The sequence below is a fragment of the Nerophis ophidion genome, linkage group LG08 (genome assembly GCF_033978795.1).
Source record: "Nerophis ophidion isolate RoL-2023_Sa linkage group LG08, RoL_Noph_v1.0, whole genome shotgun sequence".
NCBI classification, from domain to species: domain Eukaryota; kingdom Metazoa; phylum Chordata; class Actinopteri; order Syngnathiformes; family Syngnathidae; genus Nerophis; species Nerophis ophidion.
In genome coordinates, this window is record NC_084618.1 from 61,909,056 (window position 1) to 61,936,110 (window position 27,055).

At 39.5% G+C, this 27,055-nt stretch overlaps 1 protein-coding gene across 1 annotated transcript in view; it reads right to left on the reverse strand.

The window, feature by feature from the left end:
- nlrc3 (NLR family, CARD domain containing 3) overlaps positions 1 to 27,055 on the reverse strand; it is a 54,708-nt gene that overhangs the window by 2,626 nt on the left and 25,027 nt on the right. The window contains exons 7-17 of the mRNA XM_061909270.1: positions 21,867 to 21,950; positions 21,689 to 21,772; positions 21,485 to 21,568; positions 18,303 to 18,386; positions 18,085 to 18,168; positions 7,751 to 7,834; positions 3,892 to 3,975; positions 2,923 to 3,006; positions 2,758 to 2,841; positions 354 to 437; positions 133 to 216 (exon numbers count right to left, since the gene is read on the reverse strand). Coding sequence (XP_061765254.1) covers positions 133 to 216; positions 354 to 437; positions 2,758 to 2,841; positions 2,923 to 3,006; positions 3,892 to 3,975; positions 7,751 to 7,834; positions 18,085 to 18,168; positions 18,303 to 18,386; positions 21,485 to 21,568; positions 21,689 to 21,772; positions 21,867 to 21,950 — 924 coding nt within the window. The remainder of the gene's footprint in view (positions 1 to 132; positions 217 to 353; positions 438 to 2,757; positions 2,842 to 2,922; positions 3,007 to 3,891; positions 3,976 to 7,750; positions 7,835 to 18,084; positions 18,169 to 18,302; positions 18,387 to 21,484; positions 21,569 to 21,688; positions 21,773 to 21,866; positions 21,951 to 27,055) is intronic.

Here is a 27,055-nt window from a genome sequence, read left to right on the forward strand (position 1 = left end):
AGAGGTTTTTTCTTGATACATCATTCCCTCATAATCAAGAGATGCAATTGACAAAACACTCAACTGGAACCAAACTAATGAGTTTAAAATCCAAATTGCTGTGCTCGCAGTCCCTGGCTGCTACTTGCTTACTTCAATGATTTCAGACTTCTGTTGATTTTTAAGGCTTTGGCAAAGGCCTTGGCTCCCTTCATCCCGACACTGTTTCCACGCAGGCTGCAAAACACACAAAGCAATTTGGACGTCAAGGAATGAGGTAAAACCTGACTGTGTTGTAATGACTGTAGAAGAAGCAACTCCACATTTTCTTTGGATTCTGAAAGAAAAGATAGAAGGAGAGAGCACACACTTACTCTAATGTTTGCAGGCTTGGGTTGGTCATGAGAGCCTCTGCCATCACTACTGCACCACTGGAGCCCACGGACACACCCTGCAGACTATGTACAGCACTTAAATCGCTTGCTTTGTGCACTTCAAAGCATTCACATTGGAAACTCGATTTACAACCCCTACTTACAAACTTTTAAATTTTTTCTTTTTTAACATAATGCAAATATGCTTTGATATTCAAATCTTTTTTCCGTGTACAGACGTTTGATTCACCCATTGTGTGCCATGAAGTGCAGCCTTTTTGTGGTCGGCAGCACATGCATTGTCGGCGAGCTGATCGATCTCCGGTGCCCATTCAGTCAGCAGAGCAGTGCTGTCGTTAGCTACTGTGCTACTTTGTGGCCTTTTAAGTGTTATTTGGACTTTTTACAACATTTTTCTATACAAGTAACTCTGAGTTCAAAGAAAGCAATGGAAATGGGAAGTGTGGTTTGACACTTTCAGGAAGAATCCAAAGTGTTGTCGATACTCCCGACTCACCCTGTCCCTCCCCCTCCTGCACACCAAAAGATTAACTGACAAGTGGATTACATATTTTTATTCTTAATGTATGTTATGTAATAATGGTGCAGTATGTAATAATGTAATACATTTACACATCCTTATGCAACAATGCCAAAATTTATAATAATCCGCTGGGTTTTGCACTACAATTCTTAATTTGGTCGGTTGTAGTGAGTTTCAATTGGCCTTTAAATACATTTTATAGTAAGCTGACACATTTGTAATAACTTACTACATATTGCAAAAGTCCTTGCAAAATGTGGATGATGTGTTTTTTTTGGATACAATTTGACAAGTCAACACAAAAAAAACCTAAAAAGAATGCACAGTCCACATTACATTACTGTTGTATCCAGTCTTCATTGGCTTTCACTCATATTCTGCATTGAGTTTAAGATTTTAGTTCTAACTTTCCATGTGTTGCATGGTGAGGCCCCTCAGTAAATTACTGATTTGTTGTGCCCCTACACTTCAGTGCGCAGCATATTTGTAACAGTGTTAAAGTTGTTTATACAGCCACCCTCAGTGTGACCTGTATGGCTGTTGACCAAGTATGCCTTGCATTCACTTGTGTGTGTGTGTGTGTGTGTGTGTGTGCGTGCGTGCGCGCGTGCGTGCGTGCGTGCATGCGCGCGTGCGTGTGTGAAAAGCCGTAGATATTGTGTGAATGGGGCGGCACGCAAATGCAGTGCCTTTAAGGTTAATTGGCACTAAGCAGCGTTTTAAAGTCATACATTTTACTTTTTGAAACAGATTCCAGATAATCTTGAAACCAATACCAATAATTTCCGATATTAGATTTTAAAGCATTTATCGGCCGATGATATCGGCAGTCCGATATTATCGGACATCTCTATTGTATATCCATTATATTATAATAAGTAAACACACACATCGTCAAGTCAATACAAGTCTTGTTGGTGAGCTCCAAAACCAAAAAACGGAAAATAATTGTAGCTTGTGTCTGCAAATTTTTGTGGCATTGTTGAACCCTGAGCGAGTTTCGGCGTGATAAATGAGTAGTAATGTGTCTCATCACAATTAATGACTTGTTGAAGGCCAAAACCCTCTTCTTTGATAAATCCTTGACCTGAAGGTGCCGCAAGCCGGAGGCTAATTAGCCAAAACGCTAGCTCACTTCACCAAGGACAGTTTTGAAAAAAGCAGCTTGTCACTACACACCATAAAATAAACCCTGGACATCCACCAGCTATCAGTCAGTTACAGACGCGGCCACTGTAAGTTTCATCAAGTTGTTGTTCTTCAGCGAATAGGGTAACCTAGCATGATGTTGCTCTTAAAATGTGAGTATATATTTTAGTAGTGTAGCTAACAAAGCTATGCTAGCATCGCTAACATCTGTGTCCCTCTGTCACATTCCTTAAAAGAGCTGTGGTTTTACAACATTATGAAATATCTTTGGACATGAAATAACACTCTTTAGTCAACTTTACATTCTTTCAATCCAATACAGTAATTCTGACTGAGGCTGAGCCAATCAGTGGACACAAACCCCAACACTGCACACACCATTTTTTTGTATATATTTATAGTAGCCAGAATTTTACCGTAAAAATTACGACAGTTTTAACATATTTAGTATATGACTGTACATGAAACTGTTTTTTACATTAAAATATATGGTTGCTTTTTCAATGTATTACTGTAAACAAAACACGGTACCACCATTTTTTTTAATTTTACGGTAAAATTCTGTCGACTGAGCTACGAGTTTTTCCACAATAAAATCATTTTTACAGTGTACCCTTTGATGGATAACTTGCTTTGAATGCATTAGTTTAGCAATTAATTAAGTATTTATTTTAACACCGTTAAGTACTGATAGAATAGTGTAATTTTTACCATAATGTACGCAATGATGTGTTTGTCTTCAGGGCTTCCGCCAGACAAATGACACCTTCATCGCCAATAGCGTTCTCCTGCAGGCTGCAGCAGAAGACATGGAATACATGATACATGAGAGGCAGGTTGACATGTGAGGTAGGTGACCATTAAACTACGACTTACTCCAACAGCTGCATGGTTGTGTTACTGAGGAGCGCGTGAGCCAGCGCTTTGGTGGCAGAGCATTTGATGAAATTCCACTGCAAACTAAAGAAAATGAAGCCAGAAGGAGAAGGGTCTGCTATTTTTAAAACATAACATGGCATAAGATCAAAAATCATACTGTGCACTCAAACATTATTTCTTCTGCTCTGCAATGATCTAATGCAGTGGTCCCCAACCACCGGGCCGCAGAAGAATATTTTATAAATTAATATTTTTTTCAAATAAAAAAATAAATAAAATAAAATAAATAAATCTTTTTTTATTTTTTTTTTATTTAATCAACATAAAAAACACAATATATACTTACAACTAGTGCACCAACCCAAAAAATCTCCCTTTTTCATGAAAAAAACCTCCCTTTTTCATGACATCCAACCATCCATTTCCTACCGCTTATTCCTTTTTTTGCGATCGCGGGGGGCGCTGGCGCCTATCTCAGCTACAATCGGGCGGAAGGCGGTGTACACCCTGGAGAAGTCGCCACCTCATCGCAAAGGGAAAAAAAAAAAAAGAACACCCCAAAAAACCCCTGCACCCCCAGCAGGACAAATTATCAAGCGTTGACCGCAGCTACAAAAATGTTGAGGATCACTGATCTAATGTATTATGTGGAATACATTTGTGCAACCAATTTAGTGTTGCCAATCAACCTATCCCCAGGTGCACGTCTTTGAAAGTGGGAGGAATGTGTGAATGTGAGTGTGAATGTTGTCTGTCTATCTGTGTTGGCCCTGGGATGAGTTGGCGACTTGTCCAGGGTGTACAATGCCTTCCGCCCGATTGTAGCTGAGATAGGCGCCAGCGCCCCCCGCAACCCCAAAAGGGAATAAGCGGTAGAAAATGGATGGATGGACATTTGTGCAACCTCTGGTGGTGCCGAGCTCTTGTACAGTACATGCTCGAGTGCGTCTTGTTAGCGCTACTTACTGCAAAGAGGTCAGGCCTTGATTAACTCTGACCGCTTCCGCAATCGCTTGAACCCCTTCATCGTGTAACAGGTTGGCTGTGAGGCTGCGGAGCAAAAAGAAGTGAAAAAGAAACATACTAATAAACCGCTGGAAAATATTACGGAATTACCAAACTTGGAGGATGTTCATTTAGTTGTTTAATTTTGTAGAAAAAAAGCAGATAACATACATGACACAAAACTGTAGTCATTTTAAATGGCAACTTTCTGGACCTGCATCAGATTAAATCTGGTCAGTAGTCTGCAATTAAAAATGAGTCTTGACACCTTAGATAGCTGTCACACCGGGTGGCTCCAACACAAGAGATGACAATTGACGGAAAAGGAAAAGGTTATAAAACTTAGTGAAGATGAATCACCACGCAATGTTGCAAATGATGTGAATTGTTCACAGTCCGCTGTGTCTAACATCTGGACCACGCGTAACGAAGGTTGTAAAAGGCGAGCATACTGGTAGACCAAGGAAAACATCCAAGCGCCAAAACAGGGTATTTAAAGTGGACCTATTATGCAAAACCAACTTTTCTTACGATCAGTAGCCGTTTTTGTGTATTTGGGATCTGCATAAGTCCCCAACATTTTGAATGAAACCAAGAAGGTATAAAACAATCTTGCCTTCTGTTACGTTTTGTCCAAACGAGCCGATTGGAATTTGCTCAACTTGTGACGGTTTCACAATAATCAGCAGATATCACCATATATGGTCAAAAATGTACCCGAAAGTTGCGTGAGTCCAACATTGTAATCAATAAGTTCTTACTTTTTTTCTATCCTCTTATCGTGGGGCTCGTGCATGCAAATGTATTCTCCACTGTTGCCATTTCTAATAAAAAGTAATGTATTCCTCTAATGTATCGTTCAGTAAACAATTACAACATGGCTGATGGGGAGAAGGCGCAGTCGAAGTGGAGACGCGTAAATCAGACCGCCTACAAAACAAACAATCCTGAAAAGACCAAGATGGTCTGTAAAACATAATTTGTGCAAAACTTTGACCAAAGAACTACCATTACATGTTATGTAGACCAAAAGGAAGTGTTTTAAAGGTAGGGAATTCAATCATTATTTGACCCCTTCAAGTCAATATGTCTTGAACACAGAAAATGAACAGCAAACAAATTAAGAACAAATGGGCTGAAACTGAAGTCATCGTATGTGACCAAAGAAAGTGCCTAAAGGAAACGGAATTCAAATAGGGAAAAGCTAAACGAAGCAGTCACTAACAGCTAAACATACAGCTAAACATAAAAAAACTGGGTTCTGATTGGCATAGTAAAAAACACACTCGTGGATTATGGATAACTGGATGTAAATCATATTCAGTGATGAATCACAACACTGCATTGGGCGAGGTAATGAGCTTCTATTGGGGAACTTTTTTGTTTGGTGTCATTTCAATGAGATTTATGAAGACAACTGCCTGAAGAAAACATGCACATTTCCACAGTCATTGATAATATGGGGATGCAGGTCAGGTGAAGGCACCGGGGAGACGACTGTCATTACATCTTAAATAAATGCACAAGTTAACGCTGACATTTTGGACACTTTTCTTATTCTAACAGTCGATAGGATGCTGGGGCATGACAACATTATTTTTGAAGATGATAGTACAAATCCCGTTTACAAATGAGTTGAAAAATGTGCTAATTCTTTTCAACCCATATTCAATTGAATGCACTACAAAGACAAGATTTTCGATGTTCAAACTCATAGACTTTTTTTTTTTTTGCAAAACATAATTAACTTTGAATTTCATGGCTGCAACACGTGCCAAAGTAGTTGGGAAAGGGCATGTTCACCACTGTGTTACATCACCTTTTCTTTTAACAACACTCAATAAACGTTTGGGAACTGAGGAATCTAATTGTTGAAGCTTTGAAAGTGGAATTCTTTCCCTTTCTTGTTTTATGTAGAGCTTCAGTCGTTCAACAGTCCGGGGTCTCCACTGTCGTATTTTACGCTTCATAATGAGCCACACATTTTCGATGAGAGACATGTCTGGACTGCAGGCGGGCCAGGAAAGTCCCCGCAATCTTTTTGTATGAAGCCACACTGTTGTAACACATGCTGAATGTGGCTTGGCATTGTCTTGCTGAAATAAGCAGGGGTGTCCATGAAAAAGACGGCGCTTAAATGGCAGCATTTTTTGTTCCAAAACCTGTATGTACCTTTCAGAATTAATGGTGGCTTCACAGATATGTAAGTTACCTATGCCTTGAGCCCTAATGCACCCCCATACCGTCACAGATGCTGGCTTTTGAACTTTGCGTTGACAACAGTCTGGATGGTTCGTTTCCCCTTTGGTCCGGATGACACAATGTCGAAAATTTCCCAAAACAATTTGAAATGTGGACTCGTCAGACAACAGATCACTTTTCCACTTTTCATCAGTCCATCTTGGATGATCTCTGGCCCAGAGAAGCCGGCGGCGTTTCTGGATGTTGTTGATAAATGGCTTTCGCTTCGCATAGTAGAGCTTTGACTTGCATTTACAGACGCAGCGACAAACTGTATTCAGCAACAGTGGTTTTCTGAAGTGTTCCTGAGCCCATGTGGTGATATCCTTTAGCGGTTGATGTCGGTTTTTGACACAGTGCCGTCTGAGGGATCGAAAGTCACGATCATTCAATGTTGGTTTTCCGGTCATGCCGCTTACGTGGAGTGATTTCTCCAGATTCTCTGAACCTTTTGATGATATTATGGACCGTAGATCTTGAAATCCCAAAATGTCTTGCAATTGTACTTTGAGAAACGTTGTTCTTAAACTGTTTGACTATTTGCTCACGCAGTTGTGGACAAAGGGGTGTACCTCGCCCCATCCTTTCTTGTGAAAGACTGAGCATTTTTTGGGAAGCTGTCTTTATACCCAATCATGGCACCCACCTGTTCCCAATTAGCCTGCACACCTGTGGGATGTTCCAAATAAGTGTTTCATGAGCATTCCTCAACTTTATCAGTATTTATTGCCACCTTTCCCAACTTCTTTGTCACGTGTTGCTGGCATTAAATTCTAAAGTTAATGATTATTTGCAAAAAAAAAATTGTTATTAGTTTGAACATCAAATATGTCGTCTTTGTTGCATATTCAACTGAATATGGGTTGAAAATCATTGCAAATCATTGTATTTCGTTTATATTTACATCTAACACAATTTCACAACTCATATGGAAACAGGGTTTGTACATCTTGCCATTGAGTAAAAACTTTCCTCAAAGAAAGACACTAAAAGTTAGTGCCATGGACTGCAAATAGTCCGAATCTCAGTCCAATTGAAAATCTGTTGTGGAAATTAAAGAAAATGTTCCATGACAAGACGCAAAACTGATCTGACAACAACATTCAGAGAAAGTTGGAGCAAGATTGATGAAGAGTATTGATTGTCGAGATTGCAAAGGTTACAAAGTACTAGTGGTGTGTTGAATTTTTTTTTTTTCCTCTGTTGTTTTTTAATCATTCCATAAAAAGTATGGAGTGATTCCATAATTTTCTCTCCACTTGATTTTTAAAATCATTGACCACTATTTATTTTCTTTATTTATTTTAGTGTCTCTTAGAACCGGAAATTGCCATTTGAAATTACAATAGTTTTTTGTCATGTCTGTTATCTGCTTTTATTTTCTACAAAATTAAAAAACTGAAAGAACATCTTCCAAAACTGGTGAGTGAATACATTTTTCTAAGAGTTGTTGAATGTGAAACAGGAAAATAAGAAATCACTTTGATTGTGAGGTGACGGTCTAAGGTTTATTGGACAGTTAGCTTCTCTGTGCTGCCGGATATTTTCACTGTGGCCCATCGCCCAAAAGGTTACTCACTCGAGGTCCTGCAATGTGTTATTCTCATGAAGCGCGTGGGCCATGTTCTTTGCTCCCTCTACGCCGATAGAGTTCTCTCTCAAGCTGTTACAGAGAAACATACATTCAAAATTAAAATTTGAATAAAAACACTAGGAATCTATGCATCACAATATGTTCTAGCAATGAATGGTGGACAGGCCTAAAGGAGAAGAACCACTAACACAAAGGTTATGACATTTTTTTTTCAAACATTGTACATACTTTTCATTATGCTCCATTTACTTTTTACATTTTTAACATATTTCTACTAAATTCTTGTCAGAATTGTACAGAGCCCCCAAAGAAACATGGATGTTTTGCGAGATCTCGCAATGCTTTCTGCGGGATCTCGCAATACTTTCAGCGAGATCTCGCAATACCTTCTATGAGATCTCGCAATACTTTCTGCGAGATCTCGCAATAGATTTTTTTTCATATGTCAGTGAACCAGAAGTAAAACAGACACGGCAATGGTGAACAGGAAGTGAATATTTACTTTTTACATTTTTAACATATTTCTACTAAATTCTTGTCAGAATTGTAAAGAGCCCCCAAAGGAACATGGATGTTTTGCGAGATCTCCGCAGAATTGAGACGCTTAAAAAACGCAAACCACCTAAAAATGGTAAATGTCATGACGCCTTACGACAGATTGGGCTTGTGTTTATTGTTTTCCTGTGTTTTGGTATTGAGTTCCTGTCTTTCACTCTTATTTTTCAGTTCACTTCCTGTTCCTTTCCAATCTCAGCATCTTTACTTCTGACCAAGCACCCGTCCCTCGTTGTTTTTAATCATTTAACCCTTTGCACTTTTGTTTACAAAGAACTCATTATCATTATTAATGCTGACTAAGCAGTTTGGACTTACCGCTATTAAAATCTGGTTGTGTTGCTGCGCTGTTGTGCAATATGCTTGTGAGTAAAAACGACAATGCAGGCAAAGAGAGTGTTGCTTCCAGTTCCACTTCCTCATGCCGTCAAAATCATTATTTAAGCTCAGAAGATTGAGTTTTTTTTAATGAGGCTGAGTTTTCCCATTTTCAAAATAACAGCCTCTCTCCAATTATTGCCGGCTTCCAATTAACACTTTGTTGTCTTTGCCGTTAACAAACACCAATGTTAAAGTTAAAGTTAAAGTACCAATGATTGTCACACACACACTAGGTGTGGCAAAATTATTCTCTGCATTTGACCCATCACCCTTGCTCACCCCCTGGGAGGTGAGGGGAGCAGTGGGCAGCAGTGGTGTCGCGCCTGGGAATCATTTTTGGTGATTTAACCCCCAATTCCAACCCTTGATGCTGAGTGCCAAGCAGGGAGGTAATGGGTCCCATTTTTATAGTCTTTGGTATGACTCGGCCGGGATTTTAACTCACAACCTACCGATCTCAGGGCGGAAACTCTAACCACTAGGCCACTGAGTAGGTTATAGTTAGCTCTCCTGTGTTCCTTTCGTGTTTAGTTCTTGTTCGATCTTGCATTACTGCAGTAATCAGATACCGTACAGGCAGAAGAAGCAGACATGATACTAGCATTTTGCCAACCGTCCCTTGAAAAAAATTATGGGCACAAGTCTACACCTTTTCCTGGATTTTTATTACCGTGAGATTAAAAAATAGTCTGTAAAATGTCAATGCGTTCCATCAGATGACAAAAGCTTTACAATCGATGCCAGCATGTCTGATTGTTTATCTGTCAAACTCATAGCAGTTTTATTTTGTTTAACCTCATTACCTTGGCTGTCACTTGTCTCAATTTGGCGGCAGCTAACTGGCGTTATTTTCCTAGCTTCTGGCAATCGGGTTGTAAATCTAACTTTTTTTTTTTTCCTATATGGATCAATGGGGTAGTGTGGAGCTTGTTTTTGTCCGACAGGGAATGTGGCGGTCAGTTCTGCAAGGTACGTATTAACTTTTTCGTCGTTATCATTAAAAAAATCGTATCAAAAAAATCATTCAAACTGGAAAATAAAAAGCATGAGCCGGGGATAGTAACGAGGAACAAACAATATGAACGTGGTTCTGGGGTTCTGCTGTGGGTGAAATGACTAAGAAGCAATTGACTATTGAAATCTTAAAAACAATAAAAATATGTTAATAATCATGTATAATTACAAAAATAGGAAAGGGGTATTGGGGTTCAAGGTTATGTGACCAAAAAGTCACATAAATGTTCAAAAATGTTAAAAACGAAAACATAGAAAATGGAAAAAAACAAGCGTTTACCAAGTATAATAAAGAGGAACAAACAATATGAAAGTTTTTTTGGTGATCTAGATAAGGGGTTCTCAAATGGGGGTACGCGTGCCCTTTGGGGTACTTGGAGGTATGCCAAGGGGTACGTGAGATTTTTTTTAAATATTCTAAGAATAGCAACAATTCAAAAACCCTTTATAGATATATTTATTGAAAAATTGCAACAATTCAAAAATCCTTTATAAATATATTTATTGAATAATACTTCAACAAAATATGAATGTAAGTTCATAAACTGTGGAAAAAAATACAACAATGCAATATTCAGTGTTGACAGCTAGATTTTTTGTGGACATGTTCCATAAATATTGATGTTAAAGATTTATTTTTTTGTGAAGAAATGTTTAGAATTTAGTTCATGAATCCAGCTGGATTTCTATTACAATCCCTTATTTTAAGTTGATGATTACTTCTATGTGTAGAAATCTTTATTTATAATTGAATCACTTGTTTATTTTTCAACAAGTTTTTAGTTATTTTTGTATCTTTATTTTACAAGTGAGCAATATTTTGCACTGTTCTACAATTGAATAAATCTGAAACTGATGACATAGTGCTGTATTTTACTTCTTTATCTCTTTTTTTCAACCAAAAATGCTTTTCTCTGATTAAGGGGTACTTGAATTACAAAATGTTCACAGGGGGTACATCACTGAAAAAAGGTTGAGAACCACTGATCTAGATTTTATGAACATGCATCGTCGCGGTGGTTGTGACCTCCAGATGCAGAGACTGAACGTGACGTGCAGGGAAAAGAGTCTTTCAATTCTCAACACAGTATGTGTAGCAAAGCACGGAGCATTAGGGTAGAAAACAGCAGTTTCCAAAGAACAATTGCAATGATCCGGCCCCGACTGGAAGGTGAGGTTGGCATATATAGCTCTCTGATTAGTGATTAGAAGCAGGTGAGACTCCTGATCCCTAATCAAAGACAGGTGAGGGAGACAGCGCTCAATCCAGAGTGATGGAGCCAAACCGATTGTTAACTGAAATAAGAGCGCTGGAGAGAAAACATACAGAAAACAGGGAAACAAGAAAAAGTTAGGCCTGCCTGACAGGTGGTGACACTAGATCCCATGACCAAAAACTTATTGACCATTGTAGTATTCCAAAATTGATTAAAAAACAAACAAACAAAAAAAAAATCTAAACTGGAAAAGTCAACACATGTGCTGGGGTTAGAAATGAGAAACAAATAACATAAAATAGGTTTTGGTGATTTCAAATAAAACTAATGAACTAAAAACTGGAGAGAAAAAAACAATATGTAAGCCGAGTATAATGACAAGGAAAACAATTATGAAAATGGTTTTGCTGTTCTAGGTCTCGTGACCAAAAAGTAATTGGTGCGTTGAAAATAAATAAATAAATAAAATAAAAACTGGAAAAAAAACATTGTGTGAACTGAGGATAATGAGGAACAAACAATATGAAAGTGGTTTTGGGGTTCAAGGTCAAGTGACCACAAAGTTATTGAAGATGAGATTATTTTAAAAATAGATACAAAATAAATAAAGTAAAACATACCATTGTGTGAGCTGAGTACAACAATGAGGAACACACAATACGATAGTGGTTTAGGGCAGTGGTTCTCAAATGGGGGTACGTGTACCTCTGGGGGTACTTGAAGGTATGCCAAGGGGTACGTGAGATTATTTAGAAATATTTTAAAAAGAGCAACTATTCAAAAATCCTTTATAAATATATTTATTGAATAATACTTCAACAAAATATGAAAGTAAGTTAATAAACTGTGAAAAGAAATGCAACAATGCAATATTCAGTGTTGACAGCTAGATTTTTTGTGGACATGTTCCATAAATATTGATGATAAAGATTTATTTTTTTTGTGAAGAAATGTTTAGAATTAAGTTCATGAATCCAGATGGATCTCTATTACAATCCCCAAAGAGGGCACTTTAAGTTGATGATTACTTCTATGTGTAGAAATTTGTATTTATAATTGAATCACTTGTTTATTTTTCAACAAGTTTTTAGTTTTTTTTATATCTTTTTTTCCAAATAGTTCAAGATAGACCACTACAAATGAGCAATATTGTGCACTGTTATACAATTTAATAAATCAGAAACTGATGACATAGTGCTGTATTTTACTTCTTTATCTCTTTTTTTCAACCAAAAATGCTTTGCTCTGATTAGGGGGTACTTGAATTATAAAAATGTTCACAGGGGGTACATCCCTGAAAAAAGGTTGAGAAGCACTGGTTTAGGACTTCGAGGTCACATGACCAATAAGCAATTGATAATTGAAATTAAAAAAAAAATAAAAATGGGAAAAAACAACATTGGAGTATAATAATGAGGAATAACAATATGAAAGTGACTTTGGTGTTCCAAGTCACTTGACCAAAAAGCTATATGTGATATGGACTAGGGAATTTTACGACGGCCCCTAAACAGGACACACTACAAGAGGACTCCGCTATACGGACTGACAGCCGGTGAAGAATTAACAAAGAGTCGGTTTGTCCAACTTGAATATCTGTTTGGTAATCGGGGAGGTGAACATCCATCTGCGTTGCAAGCTTCTAATCCGTGCGACCGACTGCCAAATATTCAGCGTGGCAGAGAGTCCGAATGTCTGTTGAACATCCAAACAAATATCAACTTTTTTAGATTTGTCAACTCTTCTCTCTTGTTGTTGTCATAGTCAAAACACTTGATGTGTATCTAAGTTGTTTAACATAAACATAGTGTGTCCTGTTTTATGACGCTGACATTACTATGTATGATTGTGACACTACACCTTATGATAGTGACATGACACTTTATGATAGCAATATTATACTGTATAATAGCCACATTACACTTCATGATGATGACACTACATTTTATGATAGTAACATTACACTGTATAATAATGACAATACACTTTATGATGGTGACACTAGACTTTATGATAGTGACATTACACTGTATGATAGTGACACTAAACTTTATGATAGTGACGCTACACTTTATGACAGTGACATTAAGCTGTATGATAGTGACATTACACTGTATGATAGTGACACCAGACCTTATGATAGTGACACTACGCTTTATGATATTGAGCTTAAACTGCATAATAATGACACTACACTTTATGATGGTGACACTACACTTTATTATTGTGGCATTACACTGTATGATAGTGACACTACGCTTTATGATAGTGACTTTACACTGTATGATAGTGACGCTACACTTTATGATAGTGACGCTACACTTTATGATAGTGACATTACACTGTATGATAGTGACACTACACTTTATGATAGTGACGCTACACTTTATGATAGTGACACTACACTTTATGATAGTGACATTACACTGTATGATAGTGAAACTACACCTTATGATAGTGACACTACACTTTATGATAGTGACGCTACACTTTATGATAGTGACATTACACTGTATGATAGTGACACTACACCTTATGATAGTGACGCTACACCTCATGATAGTGACGCTACACTTTATGATAGTGACGCTACACTTTATGATAGTTACATTACACTGTATGATAGTGACACTACACCTTATGATAGTGACGCTACACTTTATGATAGTGACACTACACCTTATGATAGTGACGCTACACTTTATGATAGTGACACTACACTTTATGATAGTGACATTACACTGTATGATAGTGAAACTACACCTTATGATAGTGACACTACACTTTATGATAGTGACGCTACACTTTATGATAGTGACATTACACTGTATGATAGTGACACTACACCTTATGATAGTGACGCTACACCTCATGATAGTGACGCTACACTTTATGATAGTGACGCTACACTTTATGATAGATACATTACACTGTATGATAGTGACACTACACCTTATGATAGTGACGCTACACTTTATGATAGTGACACTACACCTTATGATAGTGACGCTACACTTTATGATAGTGACGCTACACTTTATGAGAGTGACATTACACTGTATAATAATGACACTACACATAATGACAGTGACACTACACATAATGACAGTGACACTACACCTTATGATAGTGACACTACACCTCATGATAGTGACACTACACCTTATGATTGTGATGCTACACTTTATGATAGTGACATTACACTGTGTGATAATGACAGTGACACTACACTTTATGATGGTAACATTACACTGTATGATAGCGACATTACACTTTATGATGGTGACTGTCAAGTGTTTTGCTTTTTTTTTTTTTTGCTGCGCTTATCCCACACTTGAAAGGATGAACCAATGCTGAATACTTCTGGATTTCACTCAAAAGACCAGACCATATACTTTTTTTCCCTTTTATTTTCCTTTAGTTTGCAACAGTTCGCTTCAAACAACGAAACAGCTTCTTTTTCCTTTTTAGTCTTTTTAGCAGCCTTTAGCAGCCTTTATGAGCTTTTAGTAGCTTTTAGCACCCTTTATTAGCTTTTAGCAGTCTTTTAGTCTTTAAAGAGCTTTTAGGAGCCTTTAACAGTCTTTTAGCCGGCTGCCTGTTCAGCTTTTGGTTTTGGTACTTTTTTTGGCACAACTCTGGGTTATATTCAAGGAGACTAAACCTTCCCCCACTCTACACGGTGGTGGCGTAGTATTCACTCCTTGATTAGACACAGCTGTCTAATTATAGGGCTCGTGCACCAGCAGGTGAGACGGGAGCGCGCTGCGCTCCACCTGCGGGTAAAAGTGAATAGATTGGCTCTGATCATATAAACCGACTGGCTGAACTAATGCCGAATTATACAGCTTACCTGGGGTTGCCTCGGTGAATAGGGGTGTGGATGTGCTTTGCCATAAAATATCATTTTATTAAATGGGATTTGGCTAGTTGCCAAGTCGCCGCAGTTGCGAGCTCGTACATCAGCTGACGAGACAGCTGTTCGCCGCTACAGTGACAGTACACTGTATGATAGTGACACTACACTTTATGATGGCTAAATTACACTGTACGATTATGACATTACACTTTATGATTGTTACAATAGATAGTGACACTACACTTATGATAGTGACACTACACTTTGATAGTTGTATTACACTGTATAATAGTGACACTACACTGTATGACAAAGACATTGCACAGCATGATAGTTTTATTTCATTGTACGCAGCTGAGATAGGCTCCAGCACCCCCCACAACCCCGAGATGGACAAGCGGTAGAAAATGGATGGATGGATGTACAAACCCCGTTTCCATATGAGTTGGGAAATTCTGTTAGATGTAAATATAAACGGAATACAATGATTTGCAAATCCTTTTCAACCCATATTCAGTTGAATATGCTACAAAGACAACATATTCGATGTTCAAACTGAAAAACATTTTTTTTTGTGCAAATAATCATTAACTTTAGAATTTGATGCCAGCAACACGTGACAAAGAAGTTAGGAAAGATATTGCCACCTTTCCCAACTTCTTTGTCACGTGTTGCTGGCATGAATTCTAAAGTTAGTGATTATTTGCACACAAAAACAAATTACTGATAAAGTTGATGACATGCTCATCAAACACTTATATGGAACATCCCACAGGTGTGCAGGCTAATAGGGAACAGTTGGGTGCCATGATTGGGTATAAAAACAGCTTCCATGAAATGCTAAGTAATTCACAAACAAGGATGGAGTGAGGGTTACCACTTTGTAAGCAAATTTTCAAACAGTTTAAGAAAAACATCTCTCAACGAGCTATTGCAAGGAATTTAGGGATTTTAGGCATCTATGGTCCGTAAAATCATCAAAAAGTTCAGAGAATATCGAGAAATCACTGCATGTAAATGATGATTTACGTGTCACGAGGCAGAATCGAACCAGCGTTTCTTCGGCGGCTGAAGCTGCGTGTGCCTCCGCTAGCAGTGCGCCAACAGAGGTCTCTGCTGACAGTGCACTCAGACTCGCCCTCACTCGTGCTGAGTGCAGCACGCCCGAGCAGCAACAAGCCTGCATCCGGTCAAGAATCAACACACCTGGATTTGATGAGAGGGAGCTGCATAAAAGCCAGCAGACCCGAGGAACCTTTGCCAGAACGTTGCTATCTTCTCAGAAAGCATTACGTCTGGCATTCCCTCCCCTGTGTTTTGCTCTTTTCTCTCTCCGAGTCTCCCTTGTTCATGTCTCTTGTGTTTTCCACAGTGACTCCCGTCTTCCGTGATCGTACCTTGCCTCTCGACATCCATCCGGATTCCCAACTGCCTTCCTCGATCCACGACCTCCCTGCTCAGACCCAGACCACGCTGCCTCGCTCCTGCCCCCGACATCTTGCCTGCTCACGAACTGCCTCTTCGCCTTGCCCCTCTGGATTCGACGAAGGATACAACCAACACTCACAGACAACAAACCCTGGTAACATTTACATCATTAATATTACACATAGTCATCACTCATTCACTTAGAGTAGCATACACACGCCATGTGTCATCAAAGGTTTAAATAAACCTTGTTAACCGCAGTTGTGCCCTGGTTGTCGCCTCCTTCCCTCCTCTGTACACAACATTACGGACTTTATCAAAAACCGACATCATCGTGTAAAGGATATTACCACATCCAAGCAACGTTATCATGGACGCCCCTGCTTATTTCAGCAAGACAAGTGTTAAAACAGCGTGACTTCGTAAAAAAAGAGTGCGGGTACTTTCCAAGGCCGCCTGCAGTCCAGACCTGTCTCCCATAGAAAATGTGTGGCGCATTATGAAGCATAAAATATGACAGCGGAGACCCCAGACTGTTAAACGACTGAAGCTCCATACAAAACAAGAATGGGAAAGAATTCCACTTTCAAAGCTTCAACTACTAGTTTCCTCAGTTCTCAAACGTTTATTGAGTGTTGTTAAAAGAAAAAGTGATGTAACACAGTGTTGAACATGTCCTTTCCCAACTACTTTGGCACATGTTGCAGCCAAAAAATTCATCCATCCATCCATCCATTTTCTACCGCTTATTCCCTTTTGGGGTCGCGGGGGGCGCTGGCGCCTATCTCAGCTACAATTGGGCGGAAGGCGGGGTACACCCTGGACAAGTCGAACCTATCCCCAGGTGCATGTCTTTGGAAGTGGGAGGAAGCCGGAGTACCCGGTGGGAACCCACGCATTCACGGGGAGGACATGCAAACTCCACACAGAAAGATCCCGAGCCTGGATTTGAACCCAGTACTGCAGGACCTTCGTATTGTGAGGCAGACGCACTAACCCCTCTGCCACCGTGAAGCCCGCCAAAAAATTCTAAGTTAATTATTATTTGCAAAAAAAAACAAAGTTTATGAGTTTGAACATCAAATATCTTGTCTTTGTAGTGCATTAAATTGAAGATGGGTTGAAAATGATTTGCAAATCATTGTATTCCGTTTATATTTACATCTAACACATTTTCCCAACTCATATGGAAACGGGGTTTGTATGATAGTTGCATTACACTGTATGATAGTGACACAACACTTTATGATAGTGACACTACACTTTATGATAGTGATATTATACTCTATGATAGTGGCACTACACTTCATGGTAGTGATACTACACTTTATGATAAAGACTCCTGGGGTCACCAACATGCAGCTAGTGTGATACAGTAATTCAACAAAGGGGGGGTCAAAGAATATATATATATTTTTTGAACTGTTCAATTTTGACATAATGCTTCTTTTTAATGGCAGGTCACGTCGACCAAGTTTCCCTATTTTTCTACAGCGGGTCAGCAACTCTACATGCTATGCAGGAAACCACTCGATTTTTGAAGAAAAATGCAAAATTCAAGCAGTGAAGCAGTCAGCATAATATTATTCTAAAATTTAAGAAAGATGTTGCAACCTCCACCTCAAATTGTTCCAATACTGCTACTGTAATTACAAAGCATTCATTTGTTGTGCAAAATCCTACGAAAACTTGTAAGAACTGCTTTCAGCATTCGTGCAAGACTATGTGCCACAAAAAATGCTGTTCTAGGAATGACACAGTTTGCAAATTATTTGCAAAGTATATACTGCATTGCGGAAAAAAAACCCATTCAGCTAACTTTTATGAATGACAACTGGGCAAAGAAGTACTTTAAGTGGACTCACTTCAATGAAACGAGACCTCTGTTGAGCCGGAGTGCTTTTGTCAGGGCTGTCATCCCTTTGTTGCTGATGGAGTTACTCTGCAGCCTGACAAAAAAACATCAAACAACCATGTGACCGCATTGACAAGCTTAATGTTCACCACTTGAGGAGTCATTTACTTTTGTTTTACATTGGACTGCATCGCCGACAGGCTTTTATGAGGCCAGCTAAGTACTCACTGAAGTGACAGCAGCGTGTGGTTTACTGTCAACGCCTCAGCCACTGATGCCGTGCCTTTGTCGCCAAGCTGGTTACTGCACAGGCTGGGGATGGGAAAACAACGGCAATGTGTCAATACAAATACTCCCTGATTTGTTTGGTTTGTGATAATCCTCTTTTTATTGATTCTAAAATACTGAAATGAACAGATCTTGTACATTTACACTGCAAACATCCTGTACAAAGCAAATAACGAACTGCCCAGAAATATACAACAGTATTTCTCAACAAAAGAAGAGAAGCACAATCTTAGGAACAAAGGAAATATAACGCTGTTATACACATACACAACTTTGAAAGCAATTAGTGTTTCTGTGTGTGGGATTAAACTATGGAATGGATTTAGTAAAAAACGTAAAGTACTAAGTGGAGTCATTGTAAGAAACAGTACAAGCAAATGCTGTTTACAAAGTATACAAAATAATTATTCGTTACTAAAAAAAACGGCATTAGTATTGCTGTTATTACCTTACCTTATAAAACCTACTCAGTGTCCTAGTGGTTAGAGTGTCCGCCCTGAGATCGGTAGGTTGTGAGTTCACACTCCGGCCGAGTTATACCAAAGACTATAACACAATGGGACCCATTAACTCGCTGCTTGGCACTCAGCATCAAGGGTTGGAATTGGGGGTTAAATCACCAAAAATGATTCCCGGGCGCGGCACCGCTGCTGCCCACTGCTCCCCTCACCTCCCAGGGGGTTATCAAGGGGATGGGTCATATGCAGAGGACACATTTCACCACACCTAGTGTGTGTGGTACAATCATTGGTACTTTAACACACACTTTTTCTTACAGAGAGTCGCTTCAGTGTTTATAGCTTTACCTTTTTTGTTAGTTTTGAAGCTTAAATATTTCCTTTTTCCCTCTTTTGTCTCCACACTGTTTTGGTTGTAAGTACTCTGTGTGTGTGCATTGCCCTAACATGCTTCTCTTGTTCGATTTGCCAGCAATGTCACAACATGACAACAGTGTGCCATCATGTTTGGGGAAAAACAAAGTACCGGTATTTTTTTGAAGCAGTATAGTACCTTTTTTAAATCATTAGTGCCGTGGTACTTTGTTAGTACTGGTACACCGTATAACCCTGACACTTAGTGTATTTTTACCATTTGTCTATAACAGGGGTAGGGAACCTGTGGCTCTAGAGCCAGATGTGGCTCTTTTGATGACTGCATCTGGCTCTCAGATAAATCTTAGCTGACATTGCTTAACACGATAAGTAATGAATAATTCCGCTGGTAATCACAGAGTTAAAAATAAACATTCTCATGCATTTTAATCAGTCCATCCATTATCTACCCCACCTGCTCGAGAGGTCACATTAATGGTAAGAAGTATTTTACTTATTATTGAACGGGACAAGTGGTAGAAAATGTATGGATGGATGGATGGTTAGCTTCCGAATAACGATGTTATTCTGAGACTTATTATACTCTCAAAATGTTGGTCTTGCTTAAAAATGCACACATTCAGTTGTATTTCGTGGTAAAATATATTATATGGCTCTTGGAAAAATGCATTTTGAAATATTTGGCTTTCATGGCTCTTTCGGCCAAAAAGGTTCCCGAGCCCTGGTTTATAATGTCATCCTTGTACCGAAATGTTGGTGCTGTGTGTGAATTCTTAATGGTGAGCTTTGATCACATTACTACTAGGGATGTCCGATAATATCGGACTGCCGATGTTATCGGCCGATAAAATAGAAATTATCGGTATCGGTTTCAAAATTATCGGTATATTTCAAAAAGGAAAATGTATGACTTTTTAAAACGCCGTTACGTACACGGACGTAGGGAGAAGTACAGAAGGCACTGCCTTTGCATGCCAGCCCAATCACTTAATACCTACGGCCTTTCACACACACAAGTGAATGCAAGTCATACTTGGTCAACAGCCATGCCGGTCACACTGAGGGTGGCCATATTAACAACTTTAACACTGTTACAGATATGCGCCGCACTGTGAACCCACACCAAACAAGAATGACAAACACATTTCAGGAGAACATCCACACCGTAGCACAACATAAACAAAACAGAACAAATACCCAGAATCCCTTGCAACACTAACTCTTCCGATAATATATGTTATATATTGAAAACAAATTATATGATATAATATATCAGTATATATAATATACTGCATACATAGTACGTAAATATTACGTATATGTTGTATTTTATATTGCTACTGTGGTACATTTTTAGTCTACTTAATACCTGTGCCACCCGAACGCCTCCCTAGGGATGTGTTTAGGGCACGCCCAGCTGGTAGGAGGCCACGGGGAAGACCCAGGACACGTTGGGAAGACTATGTCTCCCGGCTGGCCTGGGAACGCCTCGGGATCCCCCGGGAAGAGCTAGACGAAGTGGCTGGAGATAGGGAAGTCTGGGCTTCCCTGCTTAGGCTGCTGCCCCCGCGACCCGACCTCGGATAAGCGGAAGATGATGGATGGATGGATGAATACCTGCATTATCCTTTCAATCCTTAACCTTTCCATCCTTAGAAATGGATCTACTTTGTGGAACAATTTCCCTCGTGGAGCAATAAAGTTTATCTAAGTCTAAGTCTAAATTTTAAATGCTCTTAATTTGATTCAAGCAAGTTTATTGTTCAATAATAAGGCTGTATATCAGGGGTCCCCCAACTTTTTGACCCGGGGGCCGCAGTGGGTTCAAATAATTTGGCCGGGGGCCGGGCTCTTTATATATATATATATATATATATATATATATATATATATATATATATATATATATATATATATATGATATCACGTCATCGATTGGAAAATGCATTTTTAGACAACGTGATTTGCCTGAGCGGCTAGGAATCTCTGAGAGTAACAAGCAACAAGCGGTAGAAAATGGATTAGAAAGGACAGATGTTTAAAAAATAAAATAAAAAAATAATAATAATAACAATGATTTTTTTTTTTTTTTTACTTGGGACTTCCTGCGGGCCAGATCTCGAACGATGGTGGGCCGGATCTGGCCCGTGGGCCGTATAGTTTGGGGACCCCTACTGTATATCTTATGTCTTAATATTTATGGCATAATTTTTCAACAGTGGTTCTTTAAAAACATTAGTGTACATAAACATGTTGGAGAGTGAATGAGAAACAAAAGTATTACAGTACGTGAGTTTGGTAAGAGTCCGATTCATCTTCAGTGCATCTGCGATCTTCTTGGCTCCATTAGCTCCAATGCCATTCTTCCTTATGCTGAAGCAAAGAGCATATAAGAACACTGATTAGTGATTACGGCCTTGGCCTTTCTTTAAAAAAAAAAAACTAACAAAAAAAACCACACATTCAGACCATTCAGTTGCACTGTGCACTTACTTCAGGGACACTAATTTGCGGCTACACTCCAGTACTTTAGCAAGGGCGCGTGCACCTTCCTCTTCAATTGTGTTGTTCTGGAGGCTGATAGGTGGTTACATCAGTTTAACATCTTCTATCAAGAGGTGCCGTTTAATTTTTTGGAGGAGTTGGAAAATGTACATTAAGTTATACTCACTTGACCGATAACAGCACTTGATTCATTTTGAGGGCCTCTGCCAGGAATTTGGCGCCAGTGGCACCGATGTTGTTGTTCCTCAGACTAAATTATACGATTACAACATGGACACAAGAACGACAATAAGGACACCACACCTTTCAGGTGAATGAACACGCACTATAATCACTCAAGCTAAACAAGTCTAGAAATCACATATAAAGTCCAGATGACACAAAATGTCAGCTTTCCAAAAAATGTTTTATATCAATATTTAATATTCATATTTTCTTAGATGGGTTAATAATTTGCAGAAACTTAGATTTCGATGTATTGTTTTCTCTATGGTGTCAGGTTTAAATCCCTAAAACAGCTGTAAAAGTGTTACATATTATGCATATTTTTTCACATACTAAATCTCAAAAAGTCAATGTACCTTTTAATATACATTATTGTAGTATGTACACAAATACGTGTAGGAATTTAATATATAAAAAATTTACATAAATATTTTTTATTTTTGGGGAGAGGGCTTTATTTTTTTATTTTCTGCTTGAAATTAAAACATTTTTTTTAAAGAAATACTTAGTATTTGGATTAGTGTTAATATGAATGTCATCGATATTATCATTGTCATTATTATGCTTTGAGATGTTTGAATTATTTGCAGCCACATTGATTTTAATTTGCAATTTTTGCTACATTGCAAAAAAAAACAAAAAACATTTCACTCAAGGTCCTTAGGCCAAAAATGTCATCTTCCCAACTGATGTCAATTTATAATAAATTATGGTTTAATATTTTGAAACTGCTTTAGCCGAAAATATCTATACAATATCATATACCTATTCTTTTTTATTTTATTTGAGATTTTAAACCTTTTAAACCTCGGATTCAGGAGGAGCAGTGTGGTTTTCGTCCTGGTTGTGGAACTGTGGACCAGCTCTATTATCTCGGCAGGGTTCTTGAGGGTGCATGGGAGTTTGCCCAACCAGTCTACATGTGCTTTGTGGACTTGGAGAAGGCATTCGACCATGTCCCTCGGGAAGTCCTGTGGGAAGTGCTCAGAGAGTATGGGGTATCGGACTGTCTGATTGTGGCGGTCCGCTCCCTGTATGATCAGTGTCAGAGCTTGGTCCGCATTGCCGGCAGTAAGTCAAACCCGTTTCCAGTGAGAGTTGGACTCCGCCATGGCTGCCCTTTGTCACCGATTCTGTTCATAACTTTTATGGACAGAATTTCTTGGCGCAGTCAGGGCATTGAAGGTATCTGGTTTGGTGGATGCAGGATTAAGTCTCTGCTTTTTGCAGATGATGTGGTCCTGATGGCTTCATCTGGCCCGGATCTTCAGCTCTCACTGGATCGGTTCGCAGCCGAGTGTGAAAAGACTGGGATGAGAATCAGCACCTCCAAGTCCGAGTCCATGGTTCTCGCCCGGTAAAGGGTGGCGTGTCATCTCCGGGTTGGGGAGGAGACCCTGCCCCAAGTGGAGGAGTTCAAGTACCTTGGAGTCTTGTTCACGAGTGGGGGAATAGTGGATCGTGAGATCGACAGGCGGATTGGTGCGGCGTCTTCAGTAATGCGGACGCTGTATCGATCCGTTGTGGTGAAGAAAGAGCTGAGCCGGAAGGCAAAGCTCTCAATTTACCGGTCGATCTACGTTCCCATCCTCACCTATGGTCATGAGCTTTGGGTTATGACCGAAAGGACAAGATGACAGGTACAAGCGGCCGAAATGAGCTTCTTCCGCCGGGTGGCGGTGCTCTCCCTTAGAGATAGGGTGAGAAGCTCTGCCATCCGGGAGGAACTCAAACTAAAGCCGCTGCTCCTTCACATCGAGAGGAGCCAGATGAGGTGGTTCGGGCATCTGGTCAGGATCCCACCCGAACGCCTCCCTAGGGAGGTGTTTCAGGCACGTCTGACCAGTAGGAGGCCACGGGAGGAACCAGGACACGTTGGGAAGACTATGTCTCCCGCCTGGCCTGGGGAGGCCTCGGGATCCCCCGGGAGGAGCTGGACCAAGTGGCTGGGGAGAGGGAAGTCTGGGAAGCGGATAAGCGGAAGAAGATGGATGGATAGATGGAAGTCAAAATGCTAAAATGTTTCAATTGCACCAGCAAAAAAACATTTTTTTTTATACACACCAATAGTGATTGTTATACACACCAATAGTGAAGTGAGGCAAATTATATTTATGTAGAGCAGGGGTCAGCAACCCGTGGCTCTCGAGCCGCATGCAGCTCTTTAGCACCACCCTAGTGGCTCCCTGGAGCTTTTCAGAAATGGTAAAAGATGGGGGAAAAATATATTGGTTGTGTAAATAATGTTCCTGTAGGATGACAAACATAATACATCCATCCATACATTTTCTACCGTATATTCCCTTTTGGGGTCGCGGGGGGTGCTGGTGCCTATCTCAGCTGCAATCGGGCGGAAGGCGGTGTACACCCTGGACAAGTCGCCACCTCAGCGCAGGGCCAACAAAGATAGACAGACAACATTCACACTCACATTCACACACTAGGGCCAATTTAGTGTTGCCAATCAACCTATCCCCAGGTGCATGTCTGTGGAAGTTGGAGGAAGCCGGAGTACCCGGAGGGAACCCACGCATTCACGGGGAGAACATGCAAACTCCACACAGAAAGATCCCGAGCCTGGGATTGAACCCAGGACTGGAGGACCTTCGTATTGTGAGGCAGACGCACTAACCCCTCTGCCACCGTGAAGCCCAAACATGATACAAAATGTCCTAATTGTAAGAAAGCCCACTGTTCAATGTGTTTGTGTTTATGCTTCACTGATGAAAGTATTTGGCCAGCACTGTTTTGTCCTACTAATTTTAGAGGCCCTTGAACTCACCGTAGTTGGTTAACGTGTACAACTTTCTCCCCGCCTGCCACAGAAAGACGCATCATTTTGCCTCGTTTGTGGGTATATTTGAGTTCATTTAATTTCCTTTACTTATGTCCGCTGTGTATTTAATTTATATTTGCATGTCTCATGACACAATATCTGTATGTAATATTGGCTGCAATTCTGATTGTGTGCCATATTGTTCCAGACCACAGCAAACGTTACCATGCTGTCCATAATAAATCCATTAGAAGAAGACAGCCTGTCCTTTTTTTTTTAACTTGGACACACTCACCTTTGGCAGTTTTAAGTCAGTCATTTCCAGGCGTTATTTCACCCTATGAGACACTAACTTAATGTGTCACCTTCATTATAACACTAACATAAGGCTTTTAACTTTTTGCAGCTCCAGAGAGATATGTGTTTTGTAATTTTGGTCCAACATGGCTCTTTCAAAAGGGCTTTTTTGCTAATGACTAAAAGTGTTTTACATTGACAAACCCATTATTTACATTTAAGCTACATTTCCACCAGTGAGGGTGGCCTGGGGAGCAAGTTTAGTTATAAGTTAAAGTACCAATGATTTTCACACACATACTTGGTGTGGTGAAATTTGTCTTTTGCATTTGACCCATCCCCTTGTTCACCCCCTGGGAGGTCTCCCGTCCAAAGGCAAAACCCAGTAACTCAATTTGGATGAAAACTGATCTGATAATAATTTTGGAGTTACTAAATAGATGGATTAGATTATATAGTACTTTATTTATTCCGTCAGGAGAGTTCCTTCAGGAAAATTACGATTTTCAGCACAATCCCATTGAAGATCAGACAAAACAACTCATAGCCATAGTACACATCCCTCTTACATGTGTGTAAGAGGGAAACATCAAACATCAAAGAACACAGAGGACATTAAAGACATTAAAGCAGCAGATACAACCACTTCTGCATACAGCTTCCTGAAGGAACTCTCCTGACGGAATAAATAAAGTAATATCTAATCTAATCTATCTATCTAGTAACTCCAAAATTATTATCAGATCAGTTTTGACCAAAATTGAGTTACTGGGTTTTGCCTTTGGACGGGAGACCTCCCAGGGGGTGAACATGGGGATGGGTCCAATGCAAAAGACAAATTTCACCACACCAAGTATGTGGGTGAAAATCATTGGTACTTTAACTTATAACTAAACTTGCTCCCCAGGCCACCCTCACTGGTGTAAATGTAGCTTAAATGTAAATAATGGGTTTGTCAATGTAAAACACTTTTAGTCATTAGCAAAAAAGCCCTTTTGAAAGAGCCATGTTGGACCAAAATTACAAAACACATATCTGTCTGGAGCTGCAAAAAGTTAAAAGAGCTTATGTTAGTGTTATAATGAAGGTAACACATTAAGTTAGTGTCTAGGTGATATGCTTTACATTAGCATATGCGATATTGTAAATTGTTCCGTAAGTAAGCTGTTACGCGCTTGGCAGGACCTAGCAACTACCACATAACTGCGTAGATACAACAGAAAAACCTAGTATCTCAAGGGTATCTCTAGAAGTGAGTTACTAGGTTCTGCTTTTGGAAGGGAGAGGTGAGGGGGGCAGTAGGTAGCAGCGGTGCCACGCCCAGGAATAATTTTTGGGGATTTGACCCCCAAATCCAACCCTTGATGCTGAGTGCCAAGCAGGGAGGTTATGGGTCACATTTTTATAGTCTTTGGTATGACTCAGCCGAGGTTTGAACTCACAACCTAGCGATCTCAGGGCAGACACTGAGTAGGTGATTGAAGTGCCTTTCCCAAGGGCAAAACGGCAGTGACGAGGATAAGGGAAACTGGATTCGAACCAGTAACCTTCAAGTTTCTGGACGGCCGACGAACGCTCTACCATCTGAGACACGTCGCCCCAATTTTAAAGCCCACGCCAATATTGAACATAAATAGAAACTTATTTATCGTTTCAGTATCAAGGCACCTTTGCATAACAACAGAAAAAGGTGAGATATTTTGCTACATGCTTTGTTTGAATGGTAAATATCATCTGGTGGACAAACTTAATGAAATTATGTTAGTCTAAATTAAAACTTAATTTAAAGAGTGCATGAGTTTATGTTAAAATGATTGATTTTTATTCATATTCAGCCTTAGGCTAATTTAAATGAACATACATGACCATTCTGACATTTTAAAATTGACGATCCTCCACCAATGTTCATTCAACATGGCTAAAATGGCTATTTAAAAAATGACACAAAATGTGTTCTCTTAAAGGCCTACTGAAACCCACTACTACCGACCACGCAGTCTGATAGTTTATATATCAATGATGAAATACTAACATTGCAACACATGCCAATACGGCCG